At 40.2% G+C, this 27,827-nt stretch overlaps 3 protein-coding genes across 6 annotated transcripts in view; 1 reads left to right on the forward strand and 2 right to left on the reverse strand.

Moving 5' to 3' along the window:
- CPNE1 (copine 1) overlaps positions 1-5,552 on the reverse strand; it is a 58,856-nt gene extending 53,304 nt beyond the window's left edge. For 2 of the 3 annotated variants that reach the window (XM_082228656.1, XM_082228658.1), the window contains exon 1: positions 5,425-5,552. The gene's annotated coding sequence lies outside the window, so the exon portion shown is untranslated. The remainder of the gene's footprint in view (positions 1-5,424) is intronic. The other variant, XM_082228657.1, reaches the window with a different exon arrangement.
- A 2,882-nt stretch (positions 5,553-8,434) lies between these two features.
- NFS1 (NFS1 cysteine desulfurase) lies at positions 8,435-24,748 on the reverse strand. Its single transcript, XM_082228669.1, has 13 exons — positions 24,617-24,748; positions 23,130-23,197; positions 22,471-22,587; positions 20,550-20,633; positions 18,790-18,942; positions 18,264-18,357; positions 17,478-17,612; positions 15,202-15,359; positions 14,113-14,218; positions 13,053-13,134; positions 11,172-11,255; positions 10,826-10,915; positions 8,435-10,219 (listed from the first exon to the last, which is right to left on the reverse strand). The coding sequence occupies exons 1-13, from the start codon at positions 24,705-24,707 to the stop codon at positions 10,156-10,158; spliced, it is 1,326 nt and encodes a 441-aa protein (XP_082084795.1). The 5' UTR covers positions 24,708-24,748; the 3' UTR covers positions 8,435-10,155.
- On the forward strand, positions 24,743-27,704 carry ROMO1 (reactive oxygen species modulator 1). 2 transcript variants are annotated; one of them, XM_082228691.1, is made up of 3 exons: positions 24,743-24,876; positions 26,414-26,544; positions 27,337-27,704. In XM_082228691.1, exons 2-3 carry the CDS (start codon positions 26,414-26,416, stop codon positions 27,443-27,445), a joined length of 240 nt encoding a protein of 79 aa, XP_082084817.1. In that variant the 5' UTR covers positions 24,743-24,876; the 3' UTR covers positions 27,446-27,704. The 2 variants fall into 2 exon arrangements, with proteins under 2 accessions (XP_082084817.1, XP_082084818.1); XM_082228692.1 differs by having other exon boundaries at positions 24,872-24,938.
- The last annotated feature ends 123 nt before the right edge of the window (positions 27,705-27,827 follow it).

Here is a 27,827-nt window from a genome sequence, read left to right on the forward strand (position 1 = left end):
AGCAAACAATTTAGTATAAGTTAAAGCAAGCATTCAAAACTAGTACAACATATTAGTGGAAGATGCTGTATTGTTTTTAATATTCAGTTGGAAGCCACCCAGAATGGCTGGGGAAACCCAGCCAGATGGGCGGGGTATAAACTATTATTATTATTATTATTTGGACAGCAACATCTACAAAACATTTATTCTGCAGAAGTGTTATAATCATAACCTAAGCAGCAAAATCAAAAGAGTGAATAGGCCTATTCAGTAGAATACAGACCTCAGCACATCATAAAAAGGCTAAAACATTTTTGTTAAAAGATTAAATAAGCTGTAAACCATGTTATATAATATTGAGGGTGTCTATGACTGGAACCTTTGCACAGAGGCTCAAGTTCTATTAATATCTTCAACTGGTTTTTGAAGAACATTCAATTTTGCATGTTCAAGACCCACCACAAATATACAGTGGTACCTTGGTTTAAGAACAGCTTAGTTTATGAACAACTTGGATTAAGAATGCTGCATACCCAGAAGTAGGTGTTTTGGTTTGTGAACTTTGCCTTGGAAGCAGAACATGTTCTGCTTCCTGTTGAGTGTGTTCCATTTGTAAATTGAGGCCCCTGCTGCTATGGGAAAGCATGCCTTGGTTCAAGAACACTTTGGTTTAAGAACGGACTTCCGGATTAAGTCCATAAATCAAGGTGTATTGTCTGAAGATACCTTGTTGCATACCTTATTACCACAGTTATTCAACTGGTGCTCCAGGATCTAAAGCAGACTGCAACAGCAGAACTACTGCCAAACAAATGTGGTCTGTGGAAGTGGTCTGAACACAAGTTGGGGGCGTAAAAGAGTAGGCTTATGTACGCTCCGATGTGTGCAGGCACCAGGAATGCAACCCTGCGCAAAGAGGACAAAGCCTATATGATGAAAATTAAGTATAAATGCCCAAACACATTTAGCCTGGTCCTTGGTCTGAAAAATGTAGAAGCCTCCTAATCTGACCTACATAAGTATTTCACTTGCACTATGTGCACCAAAATTCTGGTCTTACACAAAAACAGGGACATGCTTTCAATCATCACAAGTAAGCAAAAGTATTGTTTACAGCCAAATCTTTCTCTGCAACCATAAGGATTTTTGAGATAAACCAGTCCAGATATATACATTCTATTAATCAAAACTATTAAGTCTGTCTTAGGAACCTGCTGAAATATTGAGACACCAAAGTCTTGTTCCATACTTCATCACCAGAAATGTCACTGGTAGACCATAGGAACAGGGCCTTTTCTGACAATGTGCAAATATTTTGGAACGTCATTTTGAGAGATGTCTACTTGGCTCCATCTTTATTTGTTTTCATGTGGGTAGTTCACAAAGCTTTTGTCTTTTATACTTACCAAAAAGCTATGCTGTGCTGTTTATTTTATACCAAACTGTAGTTACTGATGTTTTAGATTTAATAGCTGCTTTGATTATATTTTAGATAGAGAGAAGGATAAAAATATTTGAAACTAAATTATTAATCTTTGGGCCATTATCTCAAAGAATGCATTTCTTCCATAATGTCATAAAGCTGCCTAACATGGCCTTCCATTTTAAATAATTCATTCATCTGGAGATACTTATTAAAAAATACAAGACACAAATGTTTGCACAGCCATTTAACAACAGTTCATAAATGTTACATAGAAGACTGAGCAGCAAAATAGTACAGTTCTCCAGAAAACAACAGGCTGTAGATATAACCATCATGGTATATGTAAAGAATGTATTTTGGGGGGCACGGATATATAAAAATCTGACTTTGCAAATATATAGCTAACACTGATGTGCATCACAAAATGTATTAATTATTTCAGACTAAACACCAAAGAGCTACAATTATAATAAAAATGTATTCAAACACCAAATGTAAATTAAAGACTTAGCTGCCAAGCTTCAGCTAGGAGAGTAGAATTCACCTGGGTTTTGTTTGTTTTTAAACCTACATGACTAGACAATTTGGGTAACTACACAAAACTTGCTATACAGAAGAGTTAATGGTGTTTTAAAAACCATATAACCCTAAAAAGACCTCAATCTTAAAGAATTCTACCCACAGAAAGTTTTACCAAATAAATCATAACTTGAGGCCAACAAAGGAGGGGGGAACCTCCATATAGTTTTGGTGATTTAAACTTTTTAAAGTAACTCATGTACTAGCTCTATCTTCCTGAGTACTTTGAATTATCCAAGCGTGTTCAGTAAGCATAAATACATCTTCAGTATCTTACCTGCCAAGAGAGGTGTGTTTTTTTTCCTTAACAAGTAGTAGAAGCCAAGGCAATCCTGTGGGCAACCAATTAAAACCAACTTTTAGACTGAAATAAAGAATAAATGGAGGCAAAAATCAATGCAAGCAACACATAACTAAAAGTTAGCAGTCCACAATGTGCTGTGTATTTAAGACAGTCTGGGACAATGTTCATCATAAGGCACTCCAATACATGGGAACCACAAATTTGAGAGTGCATGAAATATACATTCCTTGGTCTTTTCCACAGCTTCACACATTTTGATAGCAACAATTACTTTTATTTTAAAACAAAAAATATTCAACATGAGAATAAATACAAACAAAAAGCCAGAACACATTCATTAAAGAAATTAACTTTGCATTATCTCTTCAGATAGCTGATTTGTCTCATTTCATAAAGAGGGCTAGTTTATTTTTCCTGATCAAGAAAACTAGAATAGTTTTCTAATGCTACAACTTCTCACCCAATTAAGAAGTATTTTAAATAAACCAAAACACAACATCCTTTCAAAGTCATTTCACATTTGCTGAAGCCAAATCAGACTGCAAATACCTTACAATACACTTCCTCCTATTTCTTTAACCTTGCTTATTTTAGAGCTGCAGAATCAAAATACAATCCAACATAAATTGCAAACAGGACAATCTTCTTCTCAAAGCACAGGACCAAACAGTATTTCACAATCATTGTGTCCAACGTTCAGCACGTTTATATACACTAGTACTTAAACACACACAACCCTAATGTAATCTGGAAATCCTGATCTGCAGATCCTGAAAATATTTTCCATTTAAAGAAAGGAAACAAAAACGAATACTGAATTCCACACATCTCATGAATGGTTTGACAGGCAGTTCTATGAACAGGTGATATCTGTAATAATGCCTTATTTAAAGAAAACCGTATATTTGCTGACCACAGGAAATAACAATTAATCGAAACAAAGACTTTCAAGGAACAAATCAACATCAGCACCACAAAACTTAAACAGTGTGAATTCCCGCATAAAATCTGAAGTAAAACACCTGTCTGAACAGCAAAACCCAAGAACTCATTCACTACCTGACCTTATAAACTATTTACAATTCAAGATTAGGACATATGTTAATTCATGTGAGAATTATTCAGCACAAGCCAAACTTCAGCATCTGAAATCTTTCAATTATCCTGGTGACAATTTTTTGTACAATTCGAGATCGCCATTTTTCATTTCTAAATAGCTTTATAATGTTCCACATGGTTATTTCACTGCAAAATATAAATGCCAAGAGATATTTTTCTCCAACCAGTTCCCAGTGCACATTTCTATTCAACAAAAGGGTCTGCCATCATGCTCGGTTTTTCCCATAACTATTTTCTGTGGTTTATGCCGCATGCATAATTCCAAGCAAGCATGTTCAGAAATCAAAAACCATTTCAAAAAAAGCATACTACCAGATCTGCTGAGATATTCTGTCATATTAATTTATCCCTGGTCTTAATGACTCCTTCGTGCCCAATGAATACTCTGTTGCCCTTGAGTTCCAAAATATACACCAAAATCCTATAGAACCTATGATAAGCTTCTTTTTTATTCATGAGGTAAGCAGAACATTCCAACACCAAGCATTTTCTTGGAGCTTTGTTTCAAACAAACAGTATTAAAAATGTAGGATTACTATGCTTATCAATAGCTGGGGAAGGGGAAGTGAAAGTGTGCTGGAATAAAGGGATTCAAAGTCAACACAAAACTAAAGCCAGTATTTCCTAATAATCAAAATACATAAGAACAAATACTTTTTTTAAAATGAAAAGCCTTTTTTATAGCATCTTAACAGTTTGTACCTATATGTGAGTTTAGCTGTTCTATTGTCAATTGACAAATTTAATTCCTATCACCTTCCTTTATCTTTGGCTAATAATCATCAATTACTTTACCTATTTACAACAGCCCTGTTGTTTAAAAAGCAAATATCCTTCCATTTATGTCCCTCAGAGGAAATAAAGAAACTAGGAAAATACAGCAAACAATGAAGCTCTCTTTTATGAAGTCAAATTTCGGAACGATTAATTAATTTTGTATACAAATGATGTCCTTATCGCTCTATAACATATGAATTTGTTATATAACCTGAAGAGTACGCCCATTTCAGTGAAGATATAAAACAAATCCACCCCAGGAGTCCTAAAGAACAACCATAAACTCTGAAGTCATCCTCCAGAACCAAATCTTTCTTAAAGCCTTTTTAGCCAACTTAAAACAGCGACACCGGGTTTCACACCTAAGGTATCATTTCATGCCGCGAATTTAAATTTTTGTTAACCACGAAGGGCCCAGAAATTTCAGAGAGCGCAGTTAACCAAAATAACAACCAGTGGTGTGTGTACCTGGAGACCACCCCACCAAAACAAAACCTTGAAAACAGGACGCTAGATCTCAATCGAAAGCTATCGAAAATTCATCACGGCGTTGTTCACACTGAGTCCAGTACCACTTCGAATCTGCGCAAGGGCGAGTCTTTATTTGACTTGGACGCCAGAGAATCCGGCGTACTGCGGCAGCTTTTGGTCGATGCAAAAAAAAAATAAGGGAAAAAAATCCCCGCAGCTCAGGCCATTTTGTTTTACACTACCGAGTTCGCTTCCATTCGCCCCCGTCATCCCCTACAATGGGAGCGCCTGCACCGCCCTAAGACCCGGCCCCGGGGGTGCTACCAGGGAAGCCCGGCTTAGTTAGGCCACTTATGATGGGAGCCGCCGATACTCACCTACCCCCAAAAGAAACGGGGGTCACAAACCCACGGGGCGCATAGGCGGCTCTTCCACTACCCCGAACCAGCACCGTCGCTCAGGCGCAGCCAAGCAACCCTGCGCACCAGGCCCAAAATGCCTTAGCGACGCTAAATGCCTGTCCAACCTACAGACCCCACGCGACAGTTACAGGCCAAGGCCTTGGGGAGCCAACGAGGCTCCGGAGCGCGGCCTTCACCCCCCGCTCCCTTCAGGCCTCGTTCCCGCCCTCCCGCCCTTTGTGCAAGCTGAGGTGGGAGGGGAACACGCTCCCCCTCGCAGCCGAGCCGGACAAGCCCAGCTTTCCCCACCTATTATGATTCCCCGGCGAGCCGGAGGCGCCGCCAGGGAAGTGCTAAGTTCTTACCGAGGGGCCTGTACGGGAAAAAAGTGGGTTAGAAAGGAGACTAACTCGCCACTCAGGCCCCGCTCCCCGCGCTGAGCCCCAGCGCCAGCGACCGAGCAGCGCCACAAAATGGCCGCCCGCCTGCACCGCCTCCGGGCCGTCTGCAGCGAGGAGAGGAGGGTGTGGCCTGCGGTAGGCGGCGCCGCGAGAGCGTGTGTGGCAAAGGCAAGCGGAGCGAGCGAGGGGGGGTCTTCCCTGGTGAGGGAAAAGCGCGGGCGCATCTTCGAGGGGGCCTCCTGTGGTACCTTCGCAGTCTTCGCACGTCTGGTGCGGCGAAAGCTTTTAGGTGGTCAAAGCCACTCCGCCAAAGACAACAGAAACGTTATCAGCAGTAGCCGAAAGGGGGTGGGGAAAGTTTTGTAAACATTAGGACCGACCTGCCATGAAATACAATAGGTGCCAGAACTTCTGTCACGTTTCCATATGATCAAACCCAAATATATACAACATAAAAACAGAGAAAAAGCAGTCCCGTGCATGCTTATTCGGCAGTAAGTTCCGCTGAGTTCACAGAGGTTACTTACTATGGTGTTCAGAATCGCAGCCCCATTCACTTATAGCTGCAAGGAAGGTGCTAATGTCAAGTCATTTCTCTTCCTGCTTCTGTTTATCTTCTGCTCACGGTAGAAGATAGTCTCGGAAGAGCAGCTGGGTCATACGTTTCTGCTAACCCGATATTTCTGTTTACCAAGATAGTCCTTTCCCCCGTGTTATCCCCTGTAAATCACTTTATCTGTGTTGCCTTAAGGGGAGAGTTGAGTTACCTTTTCTTTTCCTAAGAACTGTGGTGGATTATGGAACAATTCTTTTCTATGCATGTTTAACTAAAATATAGTTATAAACTATATAGTTATAAACTATATTTAACTGATGAGTGCAACATTTCCAGGTTGCCTGGGTGGGTCACTTGCTGTTTTTCAATATATCTCTGTTCAACGTTCATATTAGTAGTAGCAATGGGCAGCAGTGTTTTCCACTAGGTACCTCTTGATAGGACTGTTGCTGTTTAGTTGATTAGTCATGTCCGACTCTTCGTGACCCCATGGACCAGAGCACGCCAGGCACTCCTGTCTTCCACTGCCTCCCGGAGTTTCGTCAAATTCATGTTTGTAGCTTCTATAACACTGTCCAACCATCTCGTCCTCTGTCGTCCCCTTCTCCTTGTGCCCTCAATCTTACCCAACATCAGAGTTTTTTCCAGAGAGTCTTCTCTTCTCATGAGGTGGCCAAAGTATTGGAGCCTCAGCTTCACAATCTGTCCTTCCAGTGAGCACTCAGGGCTGATTTGCTTCAGAATGGATAAGTTTGATCTTTTTGCAGTCCATGGGACTCTCAAGAGTCTCCTCCAGCACCATAATTCAAAAGCATCAATTCTTCGGCGATCAGCCTTCTTTGTGGTCCAGCTCTCACTTCCATACATCACTACTGGGAAAACCATAGCTTTCACTATATAGATCTTTGTCGGCAAGGTAATGCCTCTGCTTTTTAAGATGCTGTCTCGGTTTCTCATTGCATTTCTCCCAAGAAGCAGGCGTCTTTTAATTTCGTGGCTGCTGTCACTATCTGCATTGATCATGGAGCCCAAGAAGGTAAAATCTGTCACTGTTTCCATTTCTTCCCCTTCTGTTTGCCAGGAGGTGATGGGACCAATGGCCATGATTTTAGTTTTTTTGATGTTGAGCTTTAGACCATATTTTTCCCTCTCCTCTTTCACCCTCATTACAAGGTTCTTAAATTCCTCCTCACTTTCTGCCATCAAAGTTGTGTCATCTGCATATCTGAGGTTGTCAATATTTCATCCAGCAATCTTAATAGGACTACACAACTTTTTTTAAAAAATGCAGATCTGCTAGATTTCATTCATATTTTTACAACTTCCAGGCTACAGTATACGAGTGCATTGTATATATTATGTTGTAATTATGTTGGACCTCAATGATCCACCTTTCTCTTCTGTCCAATTATCTAAAACTGTTGAAGAGCACCCTCAAATCACAAAGTCAGAAATATTTTTATTTGTTGATGGTTAATTTCTGAAATCATGGAACTAGATAGATGCCTGTTCATGAATGTCCTGGAATTAGGGGTGAGCAGTGAGGAGACCATGTTTGCTGATAATACATTACCACATTATTCAAAGTGGCAAGAACAAATTGAGAGGATCTTCAAAAAGGAAGACACAAGACTTGCCCACACTGGAAGAGTGGCAGACGCAACTGATGGACTATATGGAACTGGCCGAAATGACTGGCAGAATCCGAGATTTGGGAGAAGAAACAATGGAAGAGGATTGGAAAAAGTTTAAGGACTACCTACAGAAACACTACAAATTGTATGAATGCTAAGAAATTGCACGATATAGAAAAATATGGTTCCAGTAACTAGATTGAAAGATATAGAAAATGAAGTGATATGTAAGAAAAGATCGAAACTTAAAGTATTATTACGTTTAATTTAAGCTACAATTATTTGATAAAAATTACTTGAAGTCTAGAAAGATAACATTTGAGAGGTACAAATTAAGAAATGAAACAAGGTAATAATTTGCTGGCATTTTTATTACAAAGAACGCAGGGTAGGGAGATGTGAGGAAGTCCAGTTAGTTATATTAAAAAAAAAGTGTTATGAACAGTTGTGCTTTTTCTTTCTCTTTTTTCTTTCACTTTTTTATATTGTTTGTTGGTGTAACTGTATGTTTTCTCGTTTGTTATTTCTTTGGTGAAGGGATTTTATGTAATTGTTATGTGATTTTCTATTTTATGTTTGAAAATTGAATAAAATATTTTTTTAAAAAGGATCTCTCCAAACTCTGCACAATAGCAAATATATTGCAATGTACACAAGTGCAAAGTGATGCAGATTCAGACAAAAATTTCCTATCATCTCATATATGCTTATGAGAACTACTTGCTCAGTAAATCAGTGTATATATTTTCCACCCCAATGAACAAGAATTCACAACTCAAACAAGTAAAAGCTGCTTTTATCTCTTTATTAATAGAAGAGTGCCACATTACTAAGTTAAACATAGAAAAGCATTTTTGTGTCAATTTTAACTCAGTATTTTGTTTTTAACACATTATCTTTTCTCTGTCTGCCTGTAATATGTCCTTTCTCTTTCACTGTACTTATATTGCACAGAATTCCTCTAAAACAACAAAAATAAATGTCTGAAAAAGTCTATGTGTACAGTGTAAGAAACAGTGTACAGTGTAAGAAGTGTTCCAAAGCTGTTTGGTTTTTTTTAATTACTTGCGGGGCGGGCGGGGAATTAATGGCTTGCCCACAAAATTAAATTGAATTTTGTGATATGGTAATAAAACTGTAATCATTGCAGTATCAATGCTTCTTCCATTTTAAACCATGCTTTTGAAAACTTCTGTAACGATTTTGCAAATTAAGAACTCTCCTACATGAAGCAGTTTTGCCAGAACAGGTTTACAATAAACATTATCTAAAGGAAGCTGATACAATTTCAATGGGAGTATATGTGTTGTGTGTATAGGACTTGTAGTTAAGGCAAGTGATAGGATACTTCGTTGATTGCGTGCTAACAGTCCACTGCCTAGGGTCAGCAGCCATTTCCTTCAAAATGGTGTGCACAAAAAGCTGCATAACACAAGCGTTCATTTATTATAGACAGTTAAATTTCCTTCCTGCATTTATTTGAGAAAGCAGTAAAAAACCCAAAAACTTCCCTTAAATAGATTTTTTCTTTCTACTAGAAAAAGTAATACCAGTAAAAAATAATAATAATCCAATACAAATGAGGGCACACATTTCTGAGTACCAAAAATACTAGCCTCACCAGTTTAACTTATAGCACTGTCAGGCACCCTGAAGTGAAAGGCAATGACATTGTTTTATTTTTTTAAGTGATGATCAACCTGGGATATTTCTATAACTGGGATATTTCTAGACAGACACAATCTCATTCTCAAGACCATAGCTTCTTATCAGCAAAAACCAAAATATGTTGCTCTACAGGAAAAACATTACATTGAAATCTTCCATCGTCACTCAAAAATAAATCAATAAATAGCTCAGAAAAATTATTCTGAAAAGCAGGAGAAAAAAATTGTGATAACAAATCAAGGGTAAAGGTAAGGAAAAGGTGAATTTGTGAAAAAGTGAATGTGATCTGCATTTGGGAGCTAGTAAACCTTAGGCACAGTTGAATTCATTGCTATGTAGCAAATGCCACTGCTCAAATATAAAACATGGACTTTTTAGATGGAAGACTGCCTTCTGTAAGAGGATTACTTCTGACCATACTGTCTGTTTGAACACAAGTTTTGCAATAAGACAGATGTTGCTGAAACAGATGCAAATTATTCTAGGGAGAACCTACAGTAGAAACAAGCTACTTTTTAATTACTTTTACAATAAGACAGCTGAAGATTTGGCATATCAAGCTGCACCAATGTCACCTCCAAAATAAAAGTACTGCAACTTCTTTGGTTCCAGGAAACTAATGTCCATTTGTATTTGATGATTTGTAAGCACAATTGTTTACCTGAACAAACATTGCCTTAGATTTAGTTTTCAGGCTCTAGATTTAGAAAGCGTAACTGATTACCCAAAGATTTTGTATTTTTAAAACAAGCACAACATGGTTTTACTCAGGAATGTAGAGTAAATATTACTTTAATCTATATCCAAGCAGTCCAAGATAACAAGTGATTTCCTTGCTTAATGTTGTGTCCATTTAATGCTCTTCAAATCAACTCCATCCTGTACCATTTCCCACAGTGGGCTGTAAAATGAGAAGGAAAACTCAATGACAGTCAGAAATACAAATAATTTGACATCAATAGAACTTTCAGGAAATAATTAGTAAGAACAAAATATTATTTTAAATGAAGTTCTGCAAATAACACTTTCTAACTACATAAAGAAATTATGTCTAAGAATGCCTCCTATCTTCCGAAATACCCAATTAAGATGTTTTGTTATGGCAAAATTTCACCAAGGTTGAATGCCTCAACCCACGATGGGTATTATATTGAGACACTAGTAATGGAAATAAAGAGATTTATTTATGAATTTCCGCCCTTCTAAATGCATATTTACCCTGGCCTTTGACACCTGAGAAATATATATATTAGGACCCACCTGATTCTGTGACTTAAATAATGGGACTGCATGCATATTTGGGCTTTATAAAGATTGTGCCAGTTTGCTGTAAATATCTGGTTGGACCACAGCTACAGAGATAACAAATAGTATATTCCTTCCCCTATCTTGATCTGCTCTAACCACTGAGATTCTGTGACTTCTGGCAGTATTTCCTTACTACAGACATACTTTTAAAGAAATCCTGTGATGCTTAATGTCTAATATTCAGATTTATTTTTTTTACCTCATCTCCCTTAATCTCTTCACATGCTGTATGCATTTTTTTACGGTATAATCTACCTCTTCTTCAGTAGTGAAACGGCCAATGCCAAACCTGAAATGAAGGAAAGAGCTTATCAGATGCAACATAGCACAGATAAAAAGGGATTCTTCTCTTGATGGATGTAATATAATTGAATGTGACTATCTAGAACAGGCATAGGCAAACTCGGCCCTCCAGATGTTTTGGGACTACAACTCCCATCATCCCTAGCTAACAGGGCCAGTGGTCAGGGATGATGGGAGTTGTAGTCCCTAAACATCTGGAGGGCCAAGTTTGCCTATGCTTAATTTAGAACTATAAGCCTTGCCTTATGGATGAGTGAGCCAAGTCTTCATCAGTTCCAATTGCACGCAACACATATGATGGTTCCAGAGATGCAGATGTGCAAGCACTAATGAGAAAAAACAATATGTTGGCATTTTGTCCTTACACAGAACTGGTATAGAAATCAAAATAGCAGACAGCTCTAGAGTAGTATGCTCTTATTATAACTCTATTGCTGCCCCCTAAAGATTTACTGACTACAGAAACAAACCAAGAAGACTAATTATGCAAGAGAAGGGTGTGTAATTGCATAATTAATAGAAGGTAAGGCATTTCAACTGCAGAAGCAGAAAATAAGGCAGAGTACAGCAACAGATTGATGTTAGAAAAAGAAGTGAGAGGTAGGGGGGAAGATCAGAACGGGTGGGTAATATATTAAAAAGTGTGTTATGTGATCAGGAAAATAAGAATGCCCAAAGTTGTTCTTATAACTTAGGGGGACTAAAGTACTGGAAGGAAAGGGCAAAAAGATATTAGCAGCAGGAATTAACCATCTAGTAGATCCAGTTATAACTAATAAAGCTTGGTTAAATTATGTAATTTGACATTTGCCAATTGAATTTTAAAAGGAATCAGAAATATCTGAAAGGAGTCAGAAATGCTAATAGGACACTCCTTATAAATGGAAGTAAATCAGCCCTGGTCAGAATAAAGAAAGATTCTGGATTAGATGGCTCATAGATTTGTTCTAGATCATCAATTCTAGTGACTTGAAGTGGAAAAAGGCCACTTTTATTCTGCTCTCCTTTAAATATCTGGCATGGGAGTTCCAGGCAATCTCTCATCTGCACACTGACCAGACTAAGACTTGCATAGCTTTAACAATAGACCACATAATGTGTCCTTAGACCATATTCCAGGCTCTCTCTTCTCTCTCACATATGTAAGACTTATAGAAGTCAGTTGGCCCATAACCTGGGCCAACTGACTGGTGATACCTGGGTCCACCATCTGTTGTTGATACTACAACACACTTTGACCAGTGTCATCAGCAGAGTATGCACAGCTCCAGCAGAGTCTGCTAGCACAACATCAGAGTTTTCCTGCTTTTTAGTAGTCAGCCTTTTTTCACAGTTCCCCTATCCCATTCAGTTCAGTTCAAAGTATGTAGTGTCTATTGTCTCATGGCACAAGACAAGCATAAATACACTAGCTACATTAACATTAAGAGATGCTGGTACATCATAAACTAATCTACTATAATAGAGTTCTCTAGTCCCAGAAACCAACCTTGTAGTGATCGCTTGTCTTTTACCATGCTAGCTCACCATACTATACGGAACCATATAGCATGTAACATCCACCAAGATGATAAAACCTCACACTTGGCAAATACCTCACACCGATGCCAATGCTGCTGAATTCAACCTTGGGTTTATACCTGCCTCTGCATGTACACACATTCCTTAGAAAAAGGGAGGATGAATGAGTCATGTTTTAAGTATTTAGTCTTCAACTGTTTCTAACCACCCCGTGTAGCTGAGTCTTTCTCTAAACAGAATCCAGAGACAAGGGATGGACTCCTCAAGAAGAAGAAGAAGAAGAAGAAGTGGTGGTGGTGGTGTTTGGACTTGATATCCCGCCTTTCACTCCCCTTAAGGAGTCTCAAAGTGGCTAACATTCTCCTTTCCCTTCCTCCCCCACAACAAACACTCTGTGAGGTGAGTCAGGCTGAGAGACTTCAGAGAAGTGTGACTAGCCCAAGGTCACCCAGCAGCTGCATGTGGAGGAGTGGGGAATTGAACCCGGTTCACCAGATTACGAGTCCACTGCTCTTAACCACTACACCATGTTGGCTCAAGACATGGTCCAAGTGCTTAGTGCAATTTCACCCATTCTTTCCAATTTACACCATCAATATTACCTTCCAGAAGACAGAGCCACATCTTTAAGCGCCATCAGCAGGCTTTCTCCTTCCACATATGCAAAGGATAAGTTAATGCAGCCTGCAAAGTTAACAAAGCAGTGTCAGCTTCTTTTAAGATTGCACTTTAGACAACAGGGTTTTTGCAGAATCATAGAATGATAGGATTCGAAGGGATTATGAGGGTCATCTAGTCCAACCCCCTGCAATGCAGGAATTTTTAGCCCAACGTGGGGTTTGAACTCAAGACCCTGCTCTTAAATAATCTGAGTCTATTTTCCCTTAATGGAATGTTTCTTTTTCATTTCCTTTGAAATGTGAATGTCACCAGAGCTCTGATAACTAGAGAGCTAAATGCTAATTCCAGAAATGCACACAGAACAACTGCGTTGTTGGCAGAGCCATAATTTTTATTTATAAACAACCTAAAACTGGCTAATGCAGTGGAAGAAAATAGTGAGCAGCTCTTTGGACCATTACAGAATTCTTCATTCAGTCTTTAATACAGTAATTTATCCTAGTGCTCTACCTAAAACATACAATTCAGAACTAAGATGTAAAACAGTAAGAAAAGCTTGTGCATAATCTGCAACTCATTGGGGTTAATTTATGCAGTAATTTATTTATTTTTTTAAATGATATTTATTGAAAGTTTAAAATTACAGAGAATAAAAAAGGGAAGAAGAAGAAAAAGAAAGAAAAGAAAAAGAAAAAGAAAAAATATATATATAATCAGAAAAACAAGGAATTAAGCAATACAAGTCAATAAAAAGAAAAAAAGAAAAATACAAAACACGCAATACATCACTGTATATATATATATAGAACATTGTATAACAGAGGATGAGAATTTTGCGATATTCAAGCTATTTGTTGAGTTTCTGGGCTAGTACCCGATGAGCACAAGATTGCTTTCAATTCTAAAACAATACTGTTGTACCAGATTAACACTTAAATCTGTTTTAAAATTTCCAATGCTATATTCATTTTAAAAAGAAACCCTAAATGATCAAAGGCAATTTCTGTAGTAAAGAGGAACTCAACATTCTGCTAATAATACCTGGATAACGATGAACTGGATCGCCATTCATTACCACATCAGGAATTTCAGACATTATGTTTGTAACTAATCTGCCAGCTAATAAACTAATTCGCTTATGGTCATACTGAAAAAGAAACGAGAACTTATTAGCTATTCTTCAAACATGCAGATGCGCCTTGATTGATGTACTAAAAATGTTATATCAGTCAAATCAAATCAGTTAACCAAAAAGACAAGGCAAAATAACACAATATTTGTCAGAGCAATTTCTCACACAAATAATAACCATAGCAAATTCAGCCCCAAGTTAAATATGAGAGTTATGGTTATCAAGCTGATGCTGGCTATGTGCAAGTGGAATAGACTCCCACCTGCACAATGGGACTTACCTCTCCTCTCCCTTCCATGCTCTAATACCCCCAAATATGCCCCACATTTTCAGGGTACATGGGGGGATGGAGGAAAGAAAGGATAGATTCATTCTGTCAACAGAAGTCTGCTTGCACAACATTGGATTCCACCCCCTGAGTTTGCTCTGCTATCCCACAATTGCTGCTGTAAAATTCAGAGATATGTAGCAGGAAAATTCTATATGAAATTGCCTCCATAATTGTTTGAAAATTCTATGCTCAAGAAGAAAGAGATGCCCTTGAAATAGAGGCAAATCTCTGTACAATTATTATAATCAATAAACACTAGTTCTAGAAACTGCCTGCCCTCTCTTACCAACAGCAAGACAGAGACCAGAAAGGTTCTAACTGTAAGGTTAGACTTTGTAAGAAATATGGCACAGAGAACTACTTAATGAATGAACATAGCACTACTAAAATATCTCAGAAATACTCAAAACCATCTCAGAAAATTGTTCTGCCAAGAAGGCCAAGTTTGCTTTGCTTATATAACTGCTTTTACATATTATAGGAAAATAAAGGCTGAATTATGGAGCACGATTAGTTCTCTACAGTACAGAGAAGGGCATCATATTAAACCCTAATCATTATTGTTAAAGGAATGTGTTGCAAACTTTCAACCATCAACAAGGCTTCAAAGAACATGGTGAAATAAATGTATCAAGAAAAGTTACACAACTAGAACTGCTCCTTATACCTCCATCTCTTGTTGTGCCAATTCACAAGCTGCTCCAAGACCAACTGCTAAAGGAGTTGGCACAGTCCCAGAACGTAATCCTCGCTCCTGGCCTCCCCCACTTTGTATAGGTTCCAGTCTTACTCTTGGTCGCCGCCGAACATAAATTGCACCAACCCCTTAGAAACAAGAAGTTACTTCTGTTCAGTACACAGGTAGACTTTCCATACTGTATGTCTCCTAGCATATTTAGAAACATTTAGAAAAAACCCTTCAGGAACTTTTAATCAAGATTCTTCGTCGCAAGAGATGCACTTTAAACATTCAGGGCAACATCCAGTGATGTTCCGCCACTTGTGCAATGGGAATCTGGTTGCACAACAGAACTTCCAGTTTCTCATTTGAGCTTGCAGCCCCCTATGCACCCCCAAAAATCTACTCCAGAGGGTATCCAACCCTCTGGAGAAGATTTTTGGGGGATCACTGTAGGGACCTGCAGTGGGGGGAAGAGAGGAAGAAGAAGCCCTGTTACATGAACAGAACCATTCACATTTTGTTGGATCTCATCTTCAGATATTCAATTTACATTTCTAATTGGAAGAATCCTCATTTGCTAATTTCTATAAAATAAGTATCTTCTCCTAAATTTTATCAAAATCCTTGAGGTGTTCTTCAGCAGGATCTTCCTTTGTCATTATTACCGTATTTTTCGTCCTATAAGGCGCACCGGCCCATAGGACGCACCTCATTTTTGGGGGGGGAAATGAATTAAAAAAAATTATTTCCCCCCCCCCCAGCCCTGGATGCCGCCCCAAGCCTTGCGCTCACCTGCCCGAAGCAGGGGAAGCCCTCCGGAGGGCTCCCCGTGCTTCGGGGTGACAGGCTGCCGCCCCAAGCCTTGCGCACCCGGCGGGACCTCCTGCCGTGCGTGCGAGGCTTGCAGACACTCGCCCAAAGCAAGGGGAGCCCTCCGAAGGGCTCCCAGTGCTTCCGGCGACAGGCTGCCGCCCCAAGCCTCGCGCACCCGGCGGGACCTCCTGCCGGGCACGCAAGGCTTGCAGACACTCGCCCGAAGCAGGGGGAGCCCTCCGGAGGGCTCCCCGTGCTTCGGGCGACAGGCTGCCGCCCCAAGCCTCGCGCGCCCGGTGGGACCTCCTGCCGGGCGCGGGAGGCTTGCAGACACTCGCCCGAAGCAGGGGGAGCCGTCCGGAGGGTTCCCCGTGCTTCGGGCGACAGGCTGCCGCCCTAAGCCTCGCGCACCCGGTGGGACCTCCTGCCGGGCACGCGAGGCTTGCATTCGCCCCATAGGACGCACCCAGATTTCCCCTTCATTTTTGGAGGGGAAAAAGTGCGTCCTATGGGGCGAAAAATACAGTATTTAACTCCAGAAAATGAAAAATAACTGTCTGGCATCCTAATCTAATATTCTGGCAGAAAGTCACGCATACTGCCATATCCATACACACAGTCTATTATAGACTGTGCCCTTAGTGCCCTGTGCAGTATTTTGCATGGAGGCTGCTGCATATAGATCTATATAGTGTAAGGTATGTGGTCAGGCATAGCTTAATCCATTTGTAGATGTAGCTTGTTCCACATATAGCTGTCTCCACATCTTGGATAGCAGACTAGTGTTTAGGAACCAAGTTGTGTTCAAAATGCTCATATGGAAGAAGAGGAGGAGTCTGGATTTGATATCCCACTTTATCACTACCCGAAGGAGTCTCAAAGTGGCTAACATTCTCCTTTCCCTTCCTCCCCCACAACAAACATTCTGTGAGGTAAGTGGGGCTGAGAGACTTGAAAGAAGTGTGATTAGCCCAAGGTCACCCAGCAGCTGCATGTGGAGGAGCAGGGAAGTGAACCCGGTTCACCAGATTACACGTCTACCGCTCTTAACTACTACACTACACTGGAAGTACTTATTTCGAAGAAAGCTATTTTGAATGAAGCGCCCATCCCTGCAAAACTGTTGCAGGCTTTCCTCTGCTATTCTTGTTTCCTCCTTAAATACTATTGCAGGGATAGGGAGCCTGTGGCCCTTCATATATTTCTGGACTACAAGTCCCATCATCCTTGATCATTGGCTATAATTGCTAGGGCTGATTAGAGCTGTAGGCCAGCAACATCTGGAAGGCCACAGGTTCTCCAGCCCTGTACTAAGGTCTCTGTTTTTCATGGTGCCTTGACAAGGGTTAGCGATTTCTCCAAATGTTTATTTGACTACCAAATCAAATAAACCTGGCCACCTTTATTAGTAAAAATGAAGTAGTATCTAATATAAGAAATATCAATACCTTTGGGACCATAGATTTTATGGCCACTGATGCTCATTAAATCAATTTTCATATCATTGACATTTAGAGGAATTTTCCCAACTGCCTGTGCAGCATCTGTATGAAAGAAAATTTTATGGGAACTGCAGATCTGACCTACAATGCAAAAACAACATGGTTCAGAATGAAATATTATTTATATTTTATGAAAATGTTGAAAGATTTTAAACATACTGATTTTATCAATCAATTCATCAAATGTATTGCTAAAACCCAGAGGTCATCACAAAATAAATCTGGGAACAGATATAATACAAATGATGTCTGTGTTTCACTGTACTGTTAGCTTTCAACTGCTGGGAGGTGGGCATTTAGATGGGAGTGAAATGGCTCAAAATAAAAAGGGGGGGGGAATCCTCCACGGTCCTGCTCCAAGAGTAGACACATAAACAACAACCTTGAAGTTCTTTTTTTAAAAGGTTTGGAAATCTGGTCACAGATCTCACATGTAACATCTATTTTGACCTTCACAAATTATTGACAGACATAGAAAAGCTGTCAGATATTGATTGTGAGCCAGTGATTTGTTTCTAAGTCACCACAATTATGTAGCTATTCTATGCTTCAACAGTGTGTGCTTCATTGTCGAGCTTTATAAGTATTTGGCATTTTAGCTCAAGATATGACGTTTGTTTGTTTGATTGATTTAGTATTTATTTCAAATTTCATAACCAGTTTTTTGAGGAACTTCCATAAACCATCTTACAATCTTTCATAAAATCAATTCCACCCAAACTGTCAACTTACCAATGTCCTTAACTGGCTGTACCACTCCTATTTCATTATTCACAGTCATTACTGAAACCAATCCTGTGTCTGGTTGTATTGCATTTTTTAGATCCTGGTGGAAATCATAGAAGAGAATTAATTCGAACTGCATTAGCACTGCAAATGAAACTTATTTTACAATTACACTGCACTTTTAACATATAAGCACCATTATATTCAATAGGGCATACTCCCTGTGCTAAGATGTGCACTCTAAATGGTTAGAGATATAAATCAATTTATTCTACTATTACATAAAGTGTCCTTTCTTTGAATGCACCTGCTAAACTGATCTAATTTTGTACAATATACTAGGTAAGCAGTAAACCTCACCCTTTTGTCACTGCAATCCAACAAACATTTCACCAGTTTTTACTTAGACAGCTCTCTGTAGCATCCATATTCTAAGTGGAAGATTGCATTTTTGTTAACATTCCATTGCAAAGGACTGAAAAAGGGAGAAGCTGCAATCACATGAATACAAATTTGGAAACAAGTGATTTACCTTTAAATCTATAATCCCATTTTTCTGTACAGGCAAGTATGTGACTTGAAATCCCTCAGCTTCTAGGGCACGGCATGAATCCAGCACACACTTGTGTTCTGTTTGTGTTGTAATTATATGTTTCTTTCTGGATTTATAGAATCTTCCAACACCCTTTACACAGATAAAACGGAAAAAAATTTTAGATCACAACTGCTGGAAATCCGTAGTTTCTATAAGTATCAAGTAAAAAAATGTAAAACGCCCAGTTACCTTGAAGCTTCAGGCAATAGACAACAAATCCTAGGCACATTTACTCAGAACTAGGTCCCACCAAGTGCAGGGGGGTTTACTCCCAAAAGTGTGCATAGGATTGCAGCCCAAAATGGTACACACTTACGTGGGAGTAAGCCCCACTGAACACAATGAGATTTACTTGTGAGTAAATATGCAAAGGATTGCATATGAAAAACTATTCAAGTACAGTGGTGCCTCGCAAGACGAAAAGAATCCGTTCTGTGATTCTCTTCGTCTAGCGGTTTTTTCGTCTTGCGAAGCAAGCCCATTGACGGATTAGCGGATTAGCGGTATTAGCGGCTTATCTGCTGATCGGATCAGCTGATAAGCGGCTTAGCGGCTTAGAAAAAGGGGGGGGAGGAAAAAAACCCAGCAGGATCTCGCAAGACATTGTCGTCTTGCGAAGCAAGCCCATAGGAAATTCGTTTTGCGAAGCACCTCCAAAACGGAAAACTCTTTCGTCTAGCGAGTTTTCCGTCTTGCGAGGCATTTGTCTTGCGGGGCACCACTGTAATCTTGGCAATTTTCAACTTTAGCTCAGTTTTTTAAGTAAGTGTCATGGTTTCATTTTTAGATATTTTCATTTTTTACATATTTTTACAACATTTTTCCTCAGTGCAATTATGGGAAATAGCTACAAAGCAAAACTGTAGCCACAAAAACCTTACAAACTGCAGTGCAGAGAAGAATCTTGAAAAGAGACCTGTCGGTTAGTTTTGATAATGCAACTCTCTCTTTGCATAACTGTTTTAAGTACAAAGCAGGCAGAATTAGGTTTGGTTATACAATAGGCCTCTTAACATCAAGAAACATTAGTGCAATCTACTTTAAGGAAGGCAGAAGTTCAATTCAACTACCAGTACAATCTTACATGCATGTCTGCACAGAAGGAAGTCCCACTGTGTTCAATAGGGCTTACCTCCTAATAAGTGAGTTCAAGACCACAGCCTGAGGCTCTTATGCACACTTACCCAAAGAAGTCCCACGGAATTCAGTAGGACTTACTTTTGAGTAGACATGCATAGGAGTGTGCTGTGAACCTGGTTAAGTTTACACCAAGTTGTTTTAGGAACTTACAGTATATCGCTATACGATCTCAACCAAGTTACAATTACAATACATTTATATCAGAAACAACAAAGTATCTCTAGATATTTAACATGACTCAGTATGCTCATCCTGCAAATGCAAAAACAATAACATTATCCAAATAACTTTATGTAGAGAATTGTGACTTCCACAGACTTTAAAAAAAAACTGCACACAAGGTAATAGGTTTAGCACTTTTTAAGACTTGCCAATACTTTTATTTATTCTCAGGTAAAGCCAAAAAATATACACAGGATTGCACTGTTAGTTGCTGCAATTGTATTAAGCTTCTGCCTTAATTATAACACAAGACAGGACAGTAATATTTGAACATCCAGACTACTGTGAATTGTTTTTACATCACCATCACTTGGTATTACAATATACTCATTTACCTTAATTGCTATGTTGTTTGATTCTGTTGCCCCACTGGTAAAAATAATTTCTCTAGGATCTGCTCCTATTAACGATGCAACTTGCTGTTTAAAAAAGACAGAACACAATAATATAATGTTACTACTTTGAGGCAGAAAACCACATTCACCAGACAATTTTTGTAGCATCTTTCAAAACCCAACTGCATCATAAGTCAGCAAAGGCAGATTTAGAATTAAACTGCATTTTTATGCCCACAGGTGGTGGTGCAGCCACTTCTTTATATTAAAAACAAAACAAAACTTGGTCCAGTAGCATTTGCCACCTACTGCCTGGTCACTAGTACCCTCTTTTAGAGGGAAGGTAGCAGCAGCACATATACAGGCATTCTTGGAGGACAGATTACCTTAACCCACTAACCCACTGCAATCTTCAGGTCTGATTTCATGGCTGAATTGCCTCGGTTGCTGATGGGTTGTCTTTATCAAAAAAGGGACAGGGGAGTGTGACCCTGTTGCTATTACTTGATCTCCCAGAGGCTTTTGATGCCATTAACAATAATAACCTCCTGGGATGAGTGTTGGAGGCACTGTGTTGCAGTGGTTTTGCTCCTATCTCCAGGGCTGATTTCAAAGAGTAGCACCGCATGGGAGCAAAGTGTGCTATGGGGTGCCACAGGAAACCGTCCTGACCCCAGGGCTGTTTAACATCTGCATGAAGCTGTTAGGTGTCGTCGTTAGGAGATTTGGAGTAAGGTGTTACCAGTATGCTGAAGACACCCTGCTCTATCTATTTCTCTCTGAAATCTAAATCAGATGAGGCTATGCAAATATTAAACATGCTTGGATGAAGTGGTGGGATGGATGATAGCCAATAAACTGAAAATGAATCCTGACAAGATGGAAGCTCTGTGGGTAAGTGGTACCCAAGTCCAGAAGGCAGCTCAGCTGCCTATTCTGGGTTGGACTGCATTCTTCCTGAACAATCAGGTATGTAGCTTAGGTGTACTGCTGACTCCAATTTTGTCACTATAGGCCCAAGTAGTCTCAGGGGCTCAGAGCACCTTCTATCAGCTTTCTATCAGTTTTGGCTGCACAAGGATGGCTTGGCCACAGTGATCCATATATTTATCCCCTCAAGGTTGAATTACTAAAATGTGATCTACGTGAAGCTGCCCTTGAGGTTTGTCTGGAAGCTGCAACTGGCACTGAATGCCAGGCTTTTTCAGGATAGCACTACTGGCTATTGTTCATGTTGGTTTTACATTGGGTTTAATGTACTCTTAACTGTTTTATGTTTGTATCTTGCTTTTCTTTATTTTGTATACTGTCTTGCCAAAGGCAAGCTAATTCTTTTAAAATAAGATTCAGAAGCAATACAAAATACACAGGTGAGTGAGAAGATTAAAGATTTTATTCTAAAACAGCAAGCAATGTATACAAAGTAAGCACTTCAATCTGCCACTTGGAAGCCCACAAGAAGTGGCAAAGCGACTCCCCCAGGTAGTCTCAGTTTGCACGGTCCTGTGACCGATCAGTCCGTGTACGAGCTTCAAAGAAACTCTGCACAAACTGCCTGATTTTATAGATAGCCTTGTGCCTTCCTAGACTGGCTACCTGCAGATCATCCATTAGCTGCCCCCTCCTTCCCAATGTCTCACTTTCTCAAAACAATGTCCAATAGCAAAGAAGGTACCCAGGATTATCCTCCACAACTGATTAAGGCAGCTGGGGGGGGCATCACCTTCTCATTCTCAGGACATTAAAATTTAACAACAGCAAGGGAGGGGGAAGGAACAGAGGCAGGAAGGGTAACCGTGTCAGATCACTAACTCCTTGATACATTTTGTCTTCTGGATGAAATTCCCATACATATACTGCCATGAGATTTGACTGATAAGGAGTTCATAAATGAATTATAAGAAATATGCAGAAATCTCACCTGTCTAGCTTTTTCCATAGCAGATTCACTCTCCCAACCATAAGCATGAGTTCTTGAGTGTGGGTTACCATAAAAATGCACAAGATAGGGAAGCATGGTATCCAAAACCCTAGGGTCCTAGAACAAAATATTAATAGTTATTCTATTTCATTTCATCATTTAAAAAAAATCTGTATTGAAGTGTTTTCCCCTACACACCCAAATGCTTGGAACACACCCAGACCTGTTATTAAGGCTACAATCTTCTTTCTGTTTGCGTACACAAGACAGTACGGCCAGTATGGCAGCAGTCTTTATTTCAGAGTAAATAGGATTAAAATGTGATTAAGAACAGGCTGTAAATGTTCAGCCATGTTCTCTTACTACTAGATCCAATGAGAAGTATCTGACTCAGTCAGACTCTAGGAATTATCATTTCTACAGTTCTAGCCTGAGTACATCTTAGTCAGATATCACATTGTATTATTATTCTCTCACCTATCAAACATCTCAGGGTAAACAGGAAACATGGGCTGTGATCCTATGCACTTACCTAGCAGTAAGCCCCCACTGAACATAGTAGGATTTACCTCTGAGTAAATAGTGCAGGACTACTCTGTAAACAATGTGTTTGTTTAAACAAATGCTCCTCAAAAGAGTACAGTACTTAGTTCACAAACCAGAGGAGTAGTTGCTTGGACATCCATGTACAATGGTCGAAGCGAAGTTTCATCAGCACTGCCTATGCCTAGGGAAAGACAACTATATGAGTGACAAATGCAAATTTGCAGAAGATATCATTTCTACTATGGGGTGGAGGACTTATTCCAGTACATAGTATAATATGAAGATTAATTAATGCACAAGCAATTCAGACAGGTGGTTAAAACATATTTTTCAAAAATACTTCCACTTTAGTTCAGCTTCAGAAGCTGATACACAGGACTATATTGTTCAGGCAGCTATAACAAAGCATTTCAACCAGAAAGTGGCCTTTTAAAAGTTTGAAACTGAACCACCAGCAGAAATCAATTGAACTGAGCTCACACAATAGTGAAGTGTTCAAAGAGCAAGATTATCTCCATAGCTTAGCTATATGTAACATATAAAACATTTTCAGATTCAGAATGTTTGGTTCCTCTTAGGATTGCTGAGAAAAGGTTTCCAACCAGTGATGCAGCAGAGAAGGAACATGGGAGCTTCAGTAGTTATTCATACCTGAAGCAATGGCATCTGACTGGGCAGTATTTGCCAGCACTGCAAGCTTGGAAGTTGGATCTGGTCTGGCACATAATACTTTTATTAGGTAGGCTAGGCTCAGACTTTAACTGGCCCAAGGTCACCCAGTGAACTTCATGGCTGATTGAAGATGTGAACCAAAGTCCCTCCCAGTCTAAAAATGGGCATTATGCAATGTATTGCTGATCAACGAAGAAGCCTACTCCCCACCCTTTAACTGTTCTTAGGAATGTAACCATGTGAGCTGTCGCGATGAGTTCCTGTCCTTACAACATTTACTAACTACGCCACTTTTGCAAACTCAAGGTTGGGCCTGTAACTTTCAACGGGCTGTAATCCCATCCCCGTCATCTCAACGATCCCTTGGGCTGCTACAGTAGGACTCAATCGAAATATGATTCTATGAAATGCCGTTTGCTGTAGCTGACGGGAGAGAAAGTTGGACGGACCACCACAACACCGGGGGGCGTAGCTATTTATTGACACGTTCTCTTTCTGCGTTTGAGCTCTTCGCATCGTGCCATGGGGCTAGCAGTAGCGTCGCTGCGGCGGCTCTACCCCGTCCGATCTTACGGCTCTACGGCCCCGATCCTCTACTACTTTCACATTCAGCCAAGGTTGTTTCCAGATGACAGCAAACCCACTTCAGAGAGTAAGCCCTCAAGAGGGAAAAATTAAAATACTGAGCAAGCTGCCTTAGGGAAGAAGGGACCAGGCGACTCTCACTCGTGTTTGGTTTTTATCCCCTGCGCGAGCTTCCCAAGCCCGCAGCAGCAGAAAACATAACATTGCCCAGGAGGCAGATGCCATCGCAGCCGCGGAAGGGAGCCGCCTACCAGCTGCTTCTGCTTAAACTCGCGATCCGCCGGGCGTCCCGCCTGGCTCGCTCGCCCTTCTGGCGGGATTGCAAAGGACAGAGCGCCGTTACCTTGCTGCTGCGGAGCCATTGAAAGCCGCCTCCTTTGGCCGGCTAGCAGTCCTCTCACAGCCCGCCATGTCGCCGGCCGCACCGCCATCATCGTCCCTCCGCCTCCCGTCCTTCGCCCAGCCGACAGGCACCCACAACAACGATGCTCGCCTCTTCGCCTCCCCCCGGGAGAGCCGTTTCCTGCGACGTAATCGGAGTGCGACGGAAGCGCAGGCCGCGCTGAGGGAAACTCGGGTGGAACGAAGCGCGGAGTGGTCGAGGTGAGGGGGGACGAGGGAAGAAGCAGGGCAAAGGCTGTTTGCGGGCGGGCCCAGAAAGCGAGGTGGTCCGGGGGGGGGGGCTTTCTGACCCTGGGTATCCGGGTGGGGGTGGGGGTGTCTCTCTCGGTTGCCATAGCGATGCCGCCGTTTGCGTCGTTCTCGTCTCCCGAGCCTTTCCCCGCGTCGTTGGCCTTTGTGGTTTCAGCGAAACTGAGCAACTCAATAAGCAAGTGGGACAGAAAGATACGCACGCCCTTAAACGTACAATATTTAAAGACCTCGGTGTTCGTTGCCACGTAACCTACAAATTCTAAAGTCGCGGGTGTTATTGTGGAGCCCATCTTATTGCGCCCCCTCCCCCGCACATCCCCAACAAAGATCTGTCGGTCTTTTGTGAATTATTCCTCTTTGTATCCCTTTAAAAGCGGCAGTGTTTTTCCAGAAACTGGTCCGTTTCTCCATATTGGAGGAAACTGCTGATACTCGCACAAGAGATAAGTAAGAATATAGGAATTTTAATCTTTAAATTAGGATGGCTATGCTGCTGGCTTTTTGGTGTGTTTTTTTAATATAAAAAGCATTACGTAAGCGTCTACGAGTTCAAGGTTTAGATTGCACCACATTACAAATAATGGCTAAGCCAGCTGAACTCCCTGGAAGATTCAGTGGGGATATATATCCTTCAAGCTAATGTTAACAATATATTTGCCTGTTGTCACGCCCTTTTGGTTTGGGATTGTTTGGCAACTTGTGTGTTTGAACTTCTGCTTGCTAAACTACTGAACTACTACAAGTGTTACCTAGTGGGAAAGTATTGCTCCACAATTTAAATATTTAATAATTTAAACAGTTGCAAAATAGAACTTTGTCTAAGTATTTCTTAAGATACCAGACAGGGTAGTAAATGCAAATAGCTTAAAATCTCAAAGTTTATAGTTCCTTTCTAAATTGCTGTTCATTCAATGAAGTTGATTTGTAACAGTTCTTTATTATATATTGCAAAATGAAATTAAAACTTTTAAAAAAATTAATAATGTTGAGTCCAAAGTGCTTTTCAGCCTAGTCCTTAACTGACTTGCATTCATCATTTGTACATTTATATCACACAGTTGATTGGCAATCCCAAAGAAAATGTGACTAGAATAATACAGTACTAGGTTTAGTGCAGGAAACTAATTACCGTATCTTCATACAGGTAGTGCTTACTGCATGTTTAACTCATTTGCTTCCCTGGGGCATTTTGAGAAAATCTTTGTGGTCTAAATAGGACCACATTCCCCCTTAACTACAACTTCCATAAAAAGAGACATTTGTAGCAAGTTTTATTTTGGATGAAGCGATTCAAATTATGAATTCAGATGGTGCTACTATTGAAAAATTCTTGGTGCAGGGACTTCTTTTTCACCTATGTTTTTCATAACAGTCATGTACATTGATCACACTTTCATATTTGGAGTGGTCTATCCACACTGGAGATGAGGATTATCTTCTGCACGGAAGCGATAGATATTCTTTAAGTATTTTTTTATATTTTTAGATGCCTGTGACAGTGGGTCCATATGGCCAATCCCAACCCAGTTGCTTTGACAGAGTGAAGATGGGCTTCATGATGGGCTTTGCTGTTGGTATGGCAGCAGGTGCACTGTTTGGCACATTTTCTTGTCTCAGGTATGTTGGAATGTAGTTGAATGCAACATTAAGCCTAAATTGAATGCAACATAAATCCTTTCCTGGCTTAGGAACAGAGCAAAATAATGCAATATGATCATATCACAGGCGGTAACCATTTCGAGCAGGGATTCCATTTCCAGCCCAGCATGAGTGGGAGATGCAGATATAAATGTGTCCCGCCCTCATTACGGCCATGGTGTGCACTCTTCCAAGTCCATAAGGACCCATGTGTCAATTGGACGTGCCCCAAATGGCCACTGCCTGTACTTAACAATCTTTTATGCTTACTTCCCCACCTGTTCTGTGGATTGTTGCCAGATAACAGACCATGACTGCAATCCTGTACATCTCTGAGAGCAAGATGCATTCATGAGTATAAAGCTTTAGATAAAATCTATAGTAGAAATTACTTCAGCTGGAGAGTAATTAGTACTAAAACTTTGTACTCTTAAACTGTGTTGGTGTATATATACTAGCAAAGTAAAGGATGGGGTTTGGGATTAATACTAAATCCTAGAAGATGTGTGTTTTCAAATGACCTGCTATCATTAACTTCTCTTTGAATTAGAGTTTAGTTTATGGGAAGTACTTCTGTTTGTTAAGTTGCACTGGCTGGCAGACCACCTCGTGCTTACTATGAGCCAACTTGCTGTATAGGTCACTCCAAAGTACCTACTCAAAATTAGTAAAGTTTATGTTGATTGCATTTCCCAGTAATCAGATACAAAATTATTTTCCTGTGATTATTGTGGGAAGTAACCACCTCTGTCATTGTTTCTTCTCTTTTAGGTTTGGCATGAGAGGGCGAGAACTGATGGGTGGTGTTGGCAAAACCATGATGCAGAGTGGTGGAACTTTTGGGACATTTATGGCAATTGGCATGGGAATCCGCTGTTAATGTTACTTTTCTATCACAAAGACCAATACCCCTGCAAGTTGGAACTTCTGCTATGTAGTAGAATAAAAATCTCTGCACCAAGATTGAATAATCCATCAAAATAAGTTTCGGCCTTTATTGCTGTAGCAAGAGTTTGTAAATCTTTTTCTCCGTAACAAAAGTGGCAGAGGCAGTGGAGATTTAGAAGCAATGGAATCTCTGTATACAATGAATCTCCGTGGATGTGACCTCAAATAAATGATCAATTATAGGAATCATACCTATTAGAAGATGCTTTTTAATTGGTATCAAGTGTTTCCTGTGTGGGTATTAGTTTATTACAAGATCAGCCATTGTTTATCAAAGGAATCTTCTGTCCGTGATTTTGTAAGCCAAACCAGGG

This window comes from Podarcis vaucheri, assembly GCF_965113315.1.
Source record: "Podarcis vaucheri genome assembly, chromosome: 6".
Lineage (NCBI taxonomy): Eukaryota > Metazoa > Chordata > Lepidosauria > Squamata > Lacertidae > Podarcis > Podarcis vaucheri.

Coding starts and splice junctions, on each gene's coding strand:
- NFS1 (XM_082228669.1), bottom strand. CDS start 24,707: ATGATGGCGGTGCGGCCGGCGACATGGCGGGCTGTGAGAGGACTGCTA. Junction 23,198..24,616: donor AATGGCTCCGCAGCAGCAAG/GTAACGGCGCTC, acceptor GTCTTTCCCTAG/GCATAGGCAGTGCTGATGAA. Junction 17,613..18,263: donor ACAGCCAGTTAAGGACATTG/GTAAGTTGACAG, acceptor TTTGCATTGTAG/GTCAGATCTGCAGTTCCCAT.
- ROMO1 (XM_082228691.1), top strand. CDS start 26,414: ATGCCTGTGACAGTGGGTCCATATGGCCAATCCCAACCCAGTTGCTTT. Junction 26,545..27,336: donor GGCACATTTTCTTGTCTCAG/GTATGTTGGAAT, acceptor CTTCTCTTTTAG/GTTTGGCATGAGAGGGCGAG.